The sequence below is a fragment of the Pseudopodoces humilis genome, chromosome 13 (genome assembly GCF_049639895.1).
Source record: "Pseudopodoces humilis isolate 2021_Gansu_Grassland_sample_001 chromosome 13, ASM4963989v1, whole genome shotgun sequence".
NCBI lineage: Eukaryota > Metazoa > Chordata > Aves > Passeriformes > Paridae > Pseudopodoces > Pseudopodoces humilis.
Window position 1 is genome coordinate 4,544,445 of NC_142212.1, and position 15,870 is coordinate 4,560,314.

The following is a 15,870-nucleotide window of genomic DNA, read 5'->3' on the forward strand; positions in this document are numbered from 1 at the left end:
TTACATCCAGTGCTGCAGGATTCCCACTGTTGTACTCATTATCCTGGAGTCAATCAAGACTGACAGTCAAATGCTGTAAGTGTGGTAGCAGAATCTCTACCTGTGCAAACACTGCCCGGGGAAGGGATTTATGCAGCTGCAATGCAAGAAAGTGGATTAATGCAGACACTGTGGGGCATCTTAGATAGGAATGGTGCTTATGAAGCTTTTTTCTTGAGGGAAGACCCTCTTTCTCCTTATTTACTAATTTTTTATTAATATTTATTCTTCTATGAGAAAAGCTCCTGCCAGTACCTCAGCAATTACTACAGCCCAGCAGCATAAACTGGGATTTCATTGCTTTCATGTCTTGTTCCTGACAGGTGAGCCAGTAGGACTCCCACTTGCCCTGTGGGAAACAAGAATGTTGGAATGAATCCTTCCCAAATATCTTTGAGGTGTGGAAATGCAGGAGTTGGAGGCCTGATCATTTTGGGCAGTTTGTAGAGGAGGCTGTGGCAGAGCTGTGCCAGAGCCAGAGGTGGCTGCAAGCTGTGCCCTGTGCCAGCAACATGCCAGGATCTGAATCTCCTCACCTGCCTTGAGGCTCCCAGGTGCCTTGTAGGGGAGGAGGAAGGTGCAGCTGTAGAACTGATGAACTTGCCTGGATATTAACACTGCAGGTAGGTCTGATACTTTTGGTGCTCTCCTACCAGCCATGAGGACCTGGGTGAGGAGTTTACTTTTCCAGCTCTTCCTTCCCCTCAGAAATGGTAACTTCGCTGACAGTACGTGGATCTTCTCCATGGGTAACTCGATACAGCAGGGCAAGGGACCGTGCAAAATAACAGTTCATTACCACTGTAAAAGCACACAAGAGCAGGGATATTCCCACTGTGAAACCAACAGACAAACAATCCCAGAGGAACAGAAGACTTCGCATTTGGAAGGCACACAGGGATAGGGCTATACAGTGCTGAAGGGTTTCTTTGCACACAGGCTCTCTCATCACAGGCAGGTGCATAACTTTTCCTGCAGTGATAGAGAAGACTGGGGAGTGGATGAGCTCTCCGGAGCTCATAAGGAGCAGCTGTAGGAAGGGTGGGAACGTGGGAAGAGAAGTTTTTCTGAGACTCAGGAGAGCCCGAGTTTCCTCTGCCTCCTTTGTTATGGTCCAGAGGAGAGGTGGAGGTGAGTGTTCTGCTGTGGGGTTTAGCTACAGCTGCCAAAATCAGCCCCCGTTTAAGTGTCAAGAAGCAGGACGATGTTCCTTCCTGTGTCGGAGATAGGAGGAATCATTCTGGAGCAGAAGCCGGCGTGCTCGGCATCCCAGCTCTCCTGCAAGCTGCCCTCCCTCTGAAGCACCTCGCTGTGCAGCTGGAGGTGATCTAACAGGTGAACAACACAGTGAACAATATTCGACCTTAAGAAAGGAAGCGCAGCCGCAGCTGGTGATGGTCCCGCCGTGGGGCTGGAGGGCGGATGGCGGCGTGCCCAGCAACACGCTGCTATCGGGGCGGGCATGCGGGTATCGGGGCCGACAGCTGCTTCCCGGCGGCTCCTCCGTGCCACACCGTGCCGCGGAGCCAACAGCCTCGCCCCTTTCTCCGGAGAACGCCTGGTAAAGCGCCGACCCCTCCGCCCGAAGCCACGGCGCTGGCAATGGCGGCACGCACCAGGAACTACAGCTCCCAGCACCCTCTGCGGCGACAGCTCCTGGGGGACGCATGCGCCCCGCGCGAACTCCCTTTCCCGGCAGGCCGGCCGAGAGTGTGGCCCCCGCCCCGCTCCCTCACGGCCGTGACGCGCGCGCCGTGACGCAGCCCGGTGACGCAAAAAAGTGTGCGCCGTCCACAGCGATCGCGGCCGCCGCGGGGTGCGCGGGGCCGGCAGCGGGGGCGGGGGGCGGCGGCGGCACCGCGGGGCAGCGCGCAGGTACCGGGGTCGGGGCGGGCGGGACGCGCCGCCGCCGCTTTCCTAGAGCCTCGCCGGGCCGGGCCGGGCCGGGCCGGGGGGCGGCCGCGCCCTCCGCGCGGGGCAGGGGCAGCGGCAGCGGCGCGGGGTGGGGGGGGCGCCTCAGGGGAGCGGGGTCGGCTGCGGGTCCGCCCCCGCGCTAGGGGGCGCCCCCGGGGCGGGGGGCCCAGCGGCCCCGGCCCGGCCCGGCCTGGCCTGGCCTGTCCCCCCCGGCGGGACCGGGCCTGCGCCGCCCCGCCCGCCCCGGGCCCCCGCGCCCGACCCGCCCCCTGCGCCGGCTCTTCCTCCTGTGCTGGGCCCGCTCGGGCGGGAGGCTTTCTGCTTCCTCGCTCCCCCCACTCTGGTCTCTGCCGACCTTTAAACGTTGGGGCCGCCCGTGCGTCCCGCTGAGCCCGGCAGTACGGGACCCCGGGGGAGCTGTCAGCGGCCGCCCCCGCGAGGTGCGGCCCGCGTGTTTCCCCTTGCAGCCGCGCGAAGAGGAATTGATGATGAAACGGAGCGGGGCTTTTTTTTTCCTCTTATTTTGTAGACAACAGAAGTTTGTTCCTGTTTTTTGGGCTTGTCCTGCTAGATCAGAGCGTAGTTCTAAGTTTGTTTTGTAAAAGGAGAAATTCCAGGAAACGGAATAACCTTGTGGTTTTCCCTGTCCTTAAAATACCTTAATTAAAAAAAAAAAAAAAACAAACCAAAAAAAACCAAACCCCCCCATAAAAACCAGCCAGGTTTTTAAACCAATACTTCAAAGCAACATTAGGGATATGTTCAGTATAACAGCCAGTTTGGATCCCTGTTAAACAGTGAAGTTGAACGAATGAAGACTTCCCTCAGTGTAGGACACCAAACCACGTTTTTGTGCTCCAGAGATTGTGAGGCTTTTCTTATTTGGTGGTATATTATTTCCACAAGTGAACTAAAGTGTTGACAGTTTGTGATCCTTTAAATTCCATGTGGTTACTTCAGGCTCAACAGGTTTAGACAAATAGCTGTCAGATGGCTCATCTCTTTAAAGGATATTTGTGATGAGAGGGAGAATTTTATTTTTTCTTAAAGTAAGGAATTCTTTGTGTTAAAATATAAGTATGAAAGGACCTACAGATGTACTGCTTAGCTTTGCTGGTCAATTAACTAAATTCCAAGTCATTAGTGGTGTTACTTTATGATGCTGGTCTTCTCCTCTACACTGTGTCCTCAGCCATACTTAAAATCATGTTTGGGAACAATGTAAAACTGGACTATTTAAGCTGGCTCAAAGCACAGTTATTAGAATTTGAGTTGCCCCTATGCATGTGGAATTACAAATCTTCATGTAATTTTTGTCCATTAATTAACTTAAATGTGCAGTCTTCCTGCAATGTTTATTAAAATTGTGGTTTTCAGGAGATTTTTTTGGTTTTGTTTTTTCTTTTTGTTTGTTTGTTTTTGTTTGTTTGTTTTATTGTGTAGCTCATTAATTTTCCATTTAAATTGCTAAGTTAGGCCTTTTGCATTCATTTTCCAAATAACCAAACTGTTGGTTTTCAGATTTTACAGGTATATTTTTATTCACTAAGAGGTTTCATGCTTTCAGATGTTTATCTGTGGGAAGTGAGTGTGTTCAGAACCTCCTAAGCTTTTCCCTGAACACAGCATCAGTAAGGGAATGAGCTGTGGTAGTGTTGTGGTTACTCTGAGGCCCATATGGACAGAAAGGTGGAGCTGAATTGTTCCAGGCACTGAATCAAGGTTTGTGGTTAGAGGTCACTGGAATTTTATTTCCTTGCTGTTCAGAGGTGTCTCACTAAGGTGACTCAAGCACTGAAGTGTCTGAGGTTTCGAAAACATGTGAGTACCTTGAGGAATCTGTGTCTCAATATTCTTTGGGTTTCCCTTTTATGTCAAATTCTTACATCTAAGCTCAGAAGAGTGAACTGCCCATAAAGCCTTTGCTGTGACACAGGAATACAAGTAGTGATTAATATTAAAGCAATACCATGTGCACCAGCCATGGTGTGCTGAAACAGGCACATGTGGGTTTTCAGTGGCAGTGGCCACCATGGTAGTTAAGACTACAAATATTTGTCTTTCAAAGTAAAAGTAAGTGCTTTATGTTTTGTTAATATTGATTCTAAAGATATTTTGGCAATAGTGCTGTTTGGGAGAAAATCCCATTCCTTAGCTTATTAGATGTTCTGTATATATTATGTATATTACTTATATGTTATGTATATTAGATGTTTTGTATATGTATAAATCTGTAGTGCGCTGGGATTTTCAAAACTTACTAAAATAAAAAAATTACATCCCCCTGTTCCCCCCTCCTGTCCCCCCCAATTTAAATCAGATCAGTTCTGCTGTTCTTGGAGAGCAATTTAAGATGGAATTTTTTCAGTAGCTTGTTCAAGGGAAGTAGTGAAAGTCAGAGCTGTTCTCTCAGATTTCCTCTCCATCAGACCAGGTGTGTTGCTGACAGTTACAGGTTAGTTCATATCATTTATGTTCTTGCCCTCTCTGCAGAGCTCTTGACTTTGATTTGAGATGGATTCTTGAAAAAAGTGAGCGCAGTAGGAGTTTCTGCGATGCCATCTAAAATGTATGTTCTGGAATAGATTGGGAGGGAAGCCTGTGGAAGAGAGGAGATGCCTTGGCAAGACAGTCACTATCACTACTGTGTCCCAGTAGAAAAGGTGGCCTTTTTATGTTATAACTTCATTTTAGGAGAACAACTCTCTGTCAGCACCAGTTATTTAGACCAATAATGTGCTTTATTGAGGCACTACTCCAGGTTTTAGGGATAGCTGGGAGTTTTCAGTTGATTTTGGTATAGCATAAGGTGTCCCAGAGGGCAGTGTTAGCAGGTTCTGTGGTCTTCCTGACTTGGACTTGGTTGACCTGTTGCAGGTATTGCTGGACCTTTTCTGTTTTCCAGCAGGAGCAGTTAAGGGTTTTTAGAGGAAGTAAATTTTTCTCCAGATTGCAGGAGAGCCTGCACAAGCCCTGTACAAGCTCTGAGGTCACAGGACCCTTTTTTCTGTATCTCTTGAGTACAGAATGAAGGTGGGGGTGTCTGAAATGGTTGAATATGGATTCCGGTACAGCATTTGTGTTCTTAGGCTCAGAGTGCATTTGTCTGAATGTTTTTCTGTGATATTTAAAAGCTCTGAAGTGCTGCTGGCAAGTGATGTTCAGTTAATGAAAAAGGAAATGGGGCTTTATTAGCTTGGAGTAGTTTTTATTTTCAAAGGTGTTTTGGGGGGTGTGTGTGTGTGTGTACAAGCTCATTATGGTTTTGCCTGCATCTAAGGTAGTGTTTCTTCCTCAGCAATTTATGCATTTGCATTGAATTTCCTGATGTAGTTCTGAAAAGAAGGAATGAATAATGAATGCCCTAGATAAAATCATAATTACTTGCGATTTAGGAAACTTCATCCTTCTTCATTCTTTGGTAGTTTTTTGTTAGCATATGCTCACTTTATATAGTACTTATCAAAATGGTGTTTTGTAGTCACAGGGTTATTTTTTCGTGGTCTTTGGGTAATGACTTTTGTGCAGTTTCTGCCAGTTTAATCTTCAGCCAGTGTTCTTCCCATTAGTTAAATGTTTCTTCCCATAGTTAAATGTTTCCCATTTAACTATCCAGTCACAGTACATTAAATTCAGAGGCACCTATGAAACAAGAGATAGAACTGTAGTATTGTTCATCCATTCCTCGAGTGAGGAAAAGTTTTAAACCAATTAGAGGTGTCCAGCACACGGTTAAATGAATGTGATGTTTTTCAGAGACAACTTGGGCTATAAATGCATATGTAATCTGTGCTGTGGCTGACTTTAGTGTCATTTGACTGACTCCTGAACATGTATTTCAGGAGTTGATGTGTATGTCACTGTCTTAAATGCTTCTGTATTTAACACTAGTTTGAAAACTTCTTTCTGTGGGTCAGTTATGACAAATGGATATTGGCTATGTTATGGCTAATGGAATGCTGAAAATCTTTGTGTGTTTTTTGATGTGAAGAAATCTGTTTTGCTTTGTGTACTGTCCCACACCACCAATACAAAATCAGTTTATAAATCAGGTTTGGGTATTCCTTCCTCCAGAAGTTACAACTCTTCACAGCAATCACAGTCTGTCAGGTTGGAAACTAGGGGCATGGCAGTATCTTGAGACAGATTTTGTTCTAGTTTAGCTGTTAATATTTCTAGTAGGTTTTTATCAGATCGACAAAAGCTGACACCTGGAAATTTGAAGGCTTAAACAGAACCTACAGTGATAGTTCCCTTCATTAAATGGTACTTCAACAAGTCACTCAGTGCTGTAGGAGTTTCTTGCTTTTGAGGATGGGAAGATAAATCTTCTGTCAACTGCTGTCATGCAAGTAAAGGTTGATAAATCTGAAGTAATTGCTCCAGTGCTCCCTCCTGTGATCATCCTTCCTTCCTCCTGGAGCCACTGGCTGTTCTTGGAAACCCTGAGCTAGTGGTGGAAACCCTGAGCTGGTGGTGTCTGGCTCTTTCCCATCATGGCTGTCCTGGGGCTGCTCCCACTGCCCACAGCGCTCAGGGGCTACCTCTGCTCCTCAGCACTGTGGACCTGAGGAGTTGGTTGGCACTTCCACCGCTGGCTGCAGGGCATTAAACTGGGATAATAGCACTGATCACAGTCTTGCTGCCCTGGCTGTGTTGGTTCTTGAGTAAATCTTCACAAAGGGTAGCTCAGGTGTGCTACTGGAGTTGAGGTAGAGCTTGTACAAGGCTCGGCAGTGAACACAGTTGTGGTGAGCTGTGCATTCCAACCAGCCTGGTCAGGACTGGGGAGCACCAGTCAGGACTTGTGTTCAGAGGTGCATGTGTTCTTTAGTCTGCAGGCAAAGGACCAGAAAGAAGCTTTCACCTTTGAAAGCACTGTTCTGTCACTTTATTTTCTCACTCCTTTTCTCTGATTATTATCAGCCTCTTTCAAATGACTTCTAATATTTGATTTAGATTGTTTCAATGAATACAGGAAAAGAGTGGGATTTCTTGCTCATTTTTATGCCCTCTTTTTTTTTTTTTTTTTTTTTTTCTGGTTGTTACCTCTCCCTTAGGCTAAGCCATGACTTCAGGATCTGGGCATGTGGACTCCAAGGCTGAGCTCACTACTTTGCTTGAGCAATGGGAGAAAGAACATGGCAGCGGGCAAGACATGGTCCCTATTCTCACCAGGTAAGATCTATTAAGCAAATCCCTAAAGCTGAATATCTGAAGTTACATGACAGCAGCTTTGACCATATTTTTTCTTGAGGTGTTCACATACCTGATAACCTGTAATTAATTTTCTTGGTCTGGAAAATGAACTGTTAGTGTGGTATTTAAATAAAAACTTCTAGTAAGAAATTAATATTGCAAAGACATCTTACACAAACTGTCTCTGAAACATGAATTTAACTCTCTGAAATAGTAGAAGTCAGGAACATCATTAAACGCTTGGAATAACTTTGGTATCTTCTCTTGAAGCTTGTAAAACATTCATTGAGATGGGAAGCAAGGTGTGAGGCATTTGAGATTGCAGTGACATTGATCAGATTAAATGAAACGGTGAGAGTAGGATGAGTAGGAGGAGCTATATTGAGAAGATATTAGTGAAGCTCATAGGGAATATTTAAAGTGAAATTTTAAAACTGGATTGTTTTTTAAGCTGTGTGATGATCGACTGGCATTGTATTGTGAGAAAAATATTCCCTGGAACAAAAAATTATTTGGGGCAGTCTAGGTAACACCATTAATTATAAGACAGTATCTAGTTCAAAAGAAGTATTTGAATGATCAGTTGCATTTGTGGTTTCCCAAGCCAGGCTTCATTTGAGTAGACTGACATTAGTCCTCCTTTAAGTGGAGATTTGCAGAAATTCCCCCAATTCCTCACAGCTCTGCTTGCAGATCCATGGCCTGCCTTGTGTGTGCAGGACTCAACTGCTCTGCAGCTCAGGAGCAATCCACATGTCTCTTCTGCCTTGTTGGGTCAGACAAGTCAGTGCACAGAGCTGGAGCTGGCACTGGGTGGAAGTAACAGGAATCTGGTGGAGTTTCTTTGCTCAGGTCTGTGCTGAGCCTCACCCACTGGCCACAACTTTTTTGCTGTTCTTACTGCATTTTAAAAATAGCAGCACAGGAGAGGGAGATGAGCAACAGAAATACAACCCTAAACAGTTGAAAATTAGTGTGTCTCTTGAAAATCATGAGACAGGTTTTGTTATATTTTTGTGTATTGTCTGAAGGAAATGTGTGCTATTTCAAGGTTTTTTCTTGTAGGCATAACCAGAAATTTACTGTATTCTAAGAAATTTAAAGACATTTGAACGAAACATGTATTTTTTTGTGCTTATAGCAGTCTGGCACTTCTTGCTCCCACTCAGCTCCTGGAGCTCCCTGCATCATTTAGGCTCAGACAAGTCTAATAACTCTGTTGTTTCTCAAGGTTTCTGTGCAGCAGGAAGAGTGGTTATGAATGGTGAAAGCTTGGGTATTTTTGCTTTAGTGGAGATAGTACAGATTTATTTAAGCTAGGTAGCAAGGGGATCTACTGGCTTTGGCCAGAAGTTAGAATCATAAATTAGATTTACAGTGCCTCAGTTATCAATGAGAGCCATATTTGTATTTGTATGAGAGAATTTTAGCTATTTAGATATTTAGAGTTTGCTGGTAACTGGAGCTTGCACTGGCCAATGTCCTGAGGCAGAGCAATACCCTTGCATACTGGTTTGGTTGCAGGGCAGAGGGAGCTGTGGTCACGCTTCTTGGTGAGTGATATTTCTCTGCTTCTTTCCTCCTTGTGAGCTAAATAGAAGAAAACTTTCCTGTGTGGATGGGGGTCTGTAGAATGTGATGCTGAGGTAGCACAGGTGAGAGTGCAGTAACAGGACGAGGACAGCAACAGTAATAGCACCAGTTAAAAGACCGCAGCTGAATTGTCACTTCCAAAAAGCTGGTTTTCTGAATTTAGAAGCAGTTGAGAGTTAGAAGGTATGAACTGAGGAAATTGCTTGGAAAGCCTGTCAGCAAACAACATATTTAATATACATGGTTTTCAAAAATATTGTAAATTGAAATGATCCTGCAATAGTGTTACTTCATAGACTGCATGCAAATCATGTTCAACCAATCAGGCAAATCCTGGGACTCAGATAATTTATTGCATCCCAGGAGCCTTTTTCAAGGGAATAAATCAGCAGTTTAATGTTGTAACTTCATCTCCACAAACCAGCCATATTGTGATATGGGATCCTAGAGCATCTTACACTGTTGCAATCTGCTGCAAAGACTCAAGTTGGTCATTAATGCTGGGTGATGACACAGAGCAGGATTAGGATGGCTTTCTTGTGCCATCTAGATCACTGGGGGCCTTGCAAATTTGACATACTTTTCTGAATACCCCTGTCCCTTCCTTCCCTACTCCCAAGGTGAACTCAGTTTGTGGCAAGTGAAAATGAGGATCTGACTAAATTTCCAAAGGCAGTTGTAAAGAGAAAAAAAATTAGCTAGAAGTAAATAGCTCCCTGTAAATCCTGCATCTTGTCTGCAGACTTGGAAGTGGCTGCAGAACCAGTATAATGCCAAGTGAATGAAGGAAATCTTGAAAACTGAATAAAAGTTCTGTGGTTTTGTGAATTGTGTTTTGTTACAGCCCTGTGTACCAGGTGCCTATGTTAAAAGGTGGGAATGAGCCTTGGTAGTTATTTGATACTCAGTTGCGTTGAGAATTGACAAAGCTGTTGATCTAGATAGATAAATCTAAGTCATAAAACACCTTTATATGTGTTAGTTAAAAGAAGAGTATTGTAAGCAAGCTTGATTTTTCTTGATTTTCTTTTTTTTTTTTTTTTTTAAATCAATTTCCAAGAGGCAATGCATTTTGTATTTTTTTTATTTAGGTCAAACAATTGTGAATAATTATCTCAAAAACCTCCATTATTAGTGATTCACGTTTGCCTTTCATTGAGCCTGTGATAATGTTGTCCCTGAAAGCACTGGGCACTAGCTTGCTGTTTGGCTGCCTACCCAGACAGGATGCACTGGCCAGAGTGTTGTGCTCACTTTCCATGCTGCTTGTCTGTCCTTTCTGGCACATCACCAAAACGCTGATTATCACCTCAAAAGACCTGACAAGGCGAGAGTGCTGCTTCCCAGCTCCCCATTTGTCTGAGTTTTCTGTCAGCAGACATCCCTCAAGCTATTAGTTCTCATGGAAAAAAAATGAGGAGCTGGCAGTGGAGTATTTAAGTAACTTGCTTTTGCCAGAATTTTTTGAGAGCTCAAGCTGTGCTGCCTATTATTAACAAGGGACACAATTTGCATCCCTTCACAATCAGGCTTATAAAAGTAAATATTGGAACCCCACAGGATCAACAGTTTGTTGAAAGATAATTGTCAGATCAAAGGAAAGCAAGAAAGTTCTCTGCTCATTCCCAGTGAGCTAATTTGCTGTTCCTAGAATCTGGCAGGAGTCATCCTCTGTCACACTGGCAAGTCAGTGTAGCTCACAGAGGCAAGACTGTACATTTTTGCCTCTAGTCATGCCTGGGAACACTGGATATTTTCTGGAAGGTAACAGGAATGGAGTAGAAGTCAGCAGTGTTCTGCAAGGGAAATCCTCTGTGAAAGACAAATATTTTTCCAGGGATTACTGCAGCCTTCCAGCAGTTTTCCCTCTCCTGTGATAAACTCTGCCTAGATAACTACTCTGAGGTATTAAGACCTTGTTTTAAAATGCTGTGCTGCTGCACATAGATGCTGCCTCCCACTCTGGACCTCTGTAGCGGGGAAGGAATCATGTTGTATATCAAGGAAATGAGATTTAATTTCCTAATGCTTTTTCAATTGAATTAAGTGCTCTTTATTTCATTTATTTCACCTCAAATTGCATATATTTCTGCTGTAACACTACATGGAGAAGGACAGTGTATGACTATGGAATTATTTATTGCATGACCATGAGATAATTTTCCTCTTCTTGATTTTGTGTAAACAAAAATAATAATTATCTTACTGTTCATTCTGAACAAATTAGAGCATAGGATTTCTATGTCTGCTGAGGCTGCTTCTCAATTTAGGGCAAGGCATAGCTCTAAAACAACACAATTTTGTTTTTCTGGTACAGAGGAGCATTTAATGTATTTTGGAGGTCTGTAAACAGGGAGCTGGCTGAGTTTCTCATCTTATCCGTGGTGGTAGTTGACGCATGGTAAAAAGTTGATAACTGAATAGAGGTTACACAGCACTTAATAAATGTATTTAATATTCTACAACACATATTTAATATTCTACAACACAATTGAAATGTAATGTGCAAAATAACAAAAAAATGCAGAGAATTTGAACAGCTGTCCCTGCACAGACTGAACAGGGAGGAGGACTAAGTCACCTGTTCTGGACTTGCTCTGCTGCCAAAGAAAGACACTGTAGTGGTGAGAAGCACTGCTCAAGCCCTTTATTTACTCTAAGTCTCTACACTATGTGTTGTAGAACACCACAGGGAGTCTAACATGAGTAAATAAAAGGTGTTGGCCCTTCAGAGTGTCCTGTTTGTGTTTCTCTGGGGTGTTGCTACAGGTTCAGTGTGTTTCAGAGCTAAAAATGAGATGAGATAGTAGAGGCTAGTGTTTTCCCCCTATTGTGGACTGACAAAAATCCTCTGGTAGCACTGAGTGCTGGATGAAAGCTGATGGGGTGGTTTGGAGTGCTCTGACAGATCTGTGCATGTAAGGAGCTGTGCTCCAGGAGTGTGAATTCTGCTCACTTTGTGTTGTTTCTGCTGCAGAATGTCCGAGCTGATTGAGAAGGAGACTGAAGAGTACCGCAAAGGGGACCCGGACCCGTTTGATGACCGACACCCAGGTAAGGTGTCCTAAGTGCTTTTGGCAGCACCAGCTGTGTCCCAGTGCTCACCTGGTAGCTCATATTCAGAAGTAAACAGTTTTTAACCTGGATGTGTCAGCTGCTGATCTAGGTCTGACACTGCTTTTATACCTGGAAGTTGTGCTCTGTAGTGCTGACACTAGAGCATCCCACAGTTGGTTTGAAGGTAGCAGTTCAATATTAATGTTGGCATCTTGAGGTAGGAAGATGAGTGTTCTCCTGTTTTTCCCACAGGTCGGGCAGACCCAGAGTGCATGCTTGGTCACTTACTGAGGATACTCTTCAAGAATGATGATTTCATGAATGCGGTAGGTTTGCTTTGAGAACTTCCTCTGTCAATCCCTCATACCACCTTATTGCTTTTATTTCCTCTGTGCTGGTTGACCTTGGTACTTGTTTAATATTTATTTTAGTGGTGTCAGAATTATCTTTTTCATTACACTGGTTTTTAAGATGGGTTTAAGATCAACACACTTTCCACTGTTAAAGTGACTCAAGTAAAGGGGAGTTCATGAATGAATGTTGGAATGTGTGTAGCAACAAATGAATTAGCTGTTTTCAAGATTTAGCAGTCTCTTTAAAGAAAATAGAGCTTCTCTAATACAAGTCTGAAAACATAATTTCTTTCTATAATGGAAATAATACCACTAATTCCAGTGCTTTGTTTCTGAGTGCTTGGAACTGCTGGGCTGCCTGCAGGAGCAGAAGAACATGTCAGCTTGAGAAGATTCAGGCAGAGAATCAGGAGGCAAAGAGTCTGTCTTTCCACTTGTATTGCTAACCTCTAATATGACTTAATAGCTAGAATTCTGTTACCTTTGCATTCCTGCAAGCACCTATATCAGTACACATCGCTGGCAGGATTCTGACAGATTTCTTTGCATGTCTTTCTGTCCTAAACTGCAGGTGATAAGCAAATACAGGTGCAATTAAAAATGTGCAATTTCTTATGTTAATTTTTTTAGTTATCTTTTCATGTTCGCACTGTTACAGTTTTTCAAGGCACTTGTCTCTACAAATCAGTTCAAGATAGATATTTAGTCAGTGAACAGCAGATCAGAGGCTCTCTGCTTCTCTGAGAAGTAATCCCAACTTCTAAGGCATTGAGAGAGCAGCCTAAAGGCTGGTCATATTGAGATCCAGGGCTTAGACTGGCATTCCTTACTTAATTGTTTCGCTGCTGTGGGAGCTGTAAGGCTTTCATGGCTCTGGGTTTGGTCAGAGTTGAATTTCAAACCGGTGCTGTTCCTGATTTTCTGCAGCTAGTGAATGCTTATGTGATGACAAGCAGAGAACCTCCACTAAACACTGCTGCCTGCAGACTTCTGCTGGACATCATGCCGGGACTGGAAACAGCTGTTGTCTTTCAGGAAAAGGTATCACCTGTACTAAAGCTTGGGTTTTAAGCTTCCTTTATTTTGTACTCCAACAAGACTTGCCAAAGGAGGAACCAGTAGAAAGCCCCATTGAAATCCTGTGTCTGAGAGCAAATCTGTCCAATCTTACTAATGGTTTCAGGCTTTTTGCTCTTGGCTTGTTCAATTAATCAAATTTTGGGTGTTTCATAACTTTTTAAAGTGTGATGTGGCTGATTCAAATAGAGGAGCTGGAACTTAATGTAATGTTTTGAGAATTGTTATTAATTTGAATTGTTACTTTATAAGCCTGTGAATGGAGCAGGCTGTATAGAACATGGAGGACTTGCCCAGTAATCCCCAGCTCTGGCAGAGCGATAGCTTTCCTAGAGCTAAGTGATAAGCAAGTCATACTTTAACTAAGCAGTCTAAAATCCACAAGCTTTGTGGGGATTATCTGGAACTGTGATGGACAGCTGAATCAGACTTCTGCATGTTGACAAATGCGTTGTTCTGAAGGAATGCACACAGTGTGGAAAGTGAGGAGAAGGTGAATTTCACTCATGTCACAGTTTCCTCATGTGTAAGAACTAATGTTTTTCTGAAGTTTGGAAATGCGGTAGTGCTTTATATAAAAGTTCTGAATTAATTTCTCTACTGTTGGAAACATGCATATGAATTCTAAAGCATGATAAAAGAAAAGATTAATGTGCTCCCTTTGTCAAAGATTTAATTTAATTTGAGCTCTTTGTGATCTGTTCAAAAGCTGAGGCTGGGAAGCCTTGGCCAGAAAACAATTTAAAACCAAAACAATAGTTCCCCATTTGAGAAGAATATAGCTATTTCCAGGGACCAAAGCTCTCTGTAAACTGAAATGAAATGAAGTTTTGCACTTAAGGACTTTTTTCCTTTTGCCTTGAGAATATTTAGAGCTCTGTTCTGGGCACTTAGAACTCCTGTACATAGGAGGCTTTGGAAAGAAGGTGCTGTTCTCCTCACAAAGAGGCCCTCTAGCGACCAAGGGATTTCACAGCTCATCAGCAAGATTTTTTTTTTTTAATTACATAAGAGCGTTTAAATAATAATGCAATCGTCTTTAAATATATAACAGGCAACTCTAAAGATCTGTAAGCTGAGAGTTCCTGTTAAAATGTGTCTCTTCATTATTACTTTTCACTTTCTTTTGTTGTATTGTACCTATAATTCAAATTATGTGCAAGATTTCTGTCATGATAATGATCCATTGTTGCTGATGTTTCCAAATCCAGTGACAATTTAGAGGAAACAAATTAATCTTTCATTCTAAACCATTGTCTTTTTAATTGTCTGTTTTGAATTTAGCCAAATTTCATTTTATTTGATGTAAATTCAATACAGCTTCTTTGAAATTTGCTGAATTGCTGGAGATTTCTTTTAGTGAAACTGACTGGAATGTGGGGCTTGTTTGTTTGGATTATTTCATACCTGTAGTGTTTTGCCATTTTCTAGGAAGTATCTGGACTGGCCACTTTTTGCAGGTGTGCAAATCCAAATATCTGATGTTTGGGCATAGTTTCATGCAGCTTAAAGCTTTAGATTTTTTAAAATTTTCTTCTTTTTTATTTCTTTTTTCTTTTTCTTTTCTTTTTGGTCCCAGTTATTTTTATTCATTACATGTTTGATAGGAAATCTAGCCTGGTCATTACTAGAGATTAGAGAGAATTCTTCCCTACAGGTGCTTTCACTGGGACTGAGAAGTTAAAGATGAAATGTAGCTGTTAGAACTGGTTTCTTGTTTTCTCCCTTCTAGGAAGGCATAGTGGAAAATCTCTTTAAGTGGGCACGAGAGGCTGATCAGCCACTAAGGACATATGCAACAGGACTGCTGGGAGGAGCTATGGAAAACCAGGACATTGCTGCAAATTACAGGGATGAGAACTCACAATTGGTAATGATCACTCAATCACTTTCTCTTTGTGGAGTATAGTTACCTCTTTGTAATTTTTATTTCTGGGAGCTCACATTCATGGGTTAATATATGAGTCTTACAGTGGTTGTAGTACTCTCTGTAAGAGTCATGGTTTCCATCCTTTCCTGACTGAGTTGGGGCATTCAGCCTGATTATTCTGTTAACAGCAGTTGTATTCAAAATGCCAGTGGAAACCTAAGAAGTCAGGTACTTTACTTTTTAATGAGGCTCATATTCATACTTTCCTTAAAGAAGTGTTTTCAGAAGTTCTACATCTGTAATTATTGCACATTGTGATTTGCCCACCAGACAGAGGTTTTAAAATGAAAGGTAAGTCAGCATGGAGACAGCTATGCTGAAATTGTGATGACATGTCTTCTAATCATTAAAAGTAATGTTTAGAAAACATTAAACCTAAACCTCTAAACAGGTTTGGAAAACCTTTGGTTTTGTGGAACTGAAATTTACCAAAGCTTCTGCTTCCAAAGGGAATGTTGCCTTTATTTCAGGCTGGGCTTAGATGGTGGAAGGATGCTGCAAGGTGGTATGTGGTTCTGTTAGCACCAGTATAGCTCATCTGCTCCTGATGGCTTTCCAGCCACTCCTCCTCACACAGGAGACATGGTGCTGATATTTTAGAATGAAAGTAGCTGTAACAAAATGGGTTTGAGTTCTCTCACTTTAAAGTTGTTATTTCTCCGGGCAAATGTATACCACAGCATACTCAGCACTTTGTACTGTAGAGGA

The 15,870-nt window shown here is 42.8% G+C and overlaps 1 protein-coding gene across 5 annotated transcripts in view; it reads left to right on the forward strand.

Moving 5' to 3' along the window:
* The first annotated feature begins 445 nt into the window (after positions 1 to 445).
* DCAF1 (DDB1 and CUL4 associated factor 1) overlaps positions 446 to 15,870 on the forward strand; it is a 48,535-nt gene continuing 33,110 nt past the window's right edge. For 3 of the 5 annotated variants that reach the window (XR_015773641.1, XM_005522190.3, XM_088061730.1), the window contains exons 1-6: positions 1,822 to 1,914; positions 7,014 to 7,131; positions 11,723 to 11,799; positions 12,055 to 12,128; positions 13,083 to 13,196; positions 14,965 to 15,102. Coding sequence is in view for 4 of the 5 variants with exons in the window: in XM_005522190.3 (XP_005522247.2) it covers positions 7,022 to 7,131; positions 11,723 to 11,799; positions 12,055 to 12,128; positions 13,083 to 13,196; positions 14,965 to 15,102 (513 nt within the window). In the remaining variant the exon portion in view is untranslated. Of the gene's footprint in view, positions 1,375 to 1,821; positions 1,915 to 7,013; positions 7,132 to 11,722; positions 11,800 to 12,054; positions 12,129 to 13,082; positions 13,197 to 14,964; positions 15,103 to 15,870 lie in introns of those variants that run through there. The other 2 variants (XM_088061728.1, XM_088061729.1) reach the window with 2 other exon arrangements.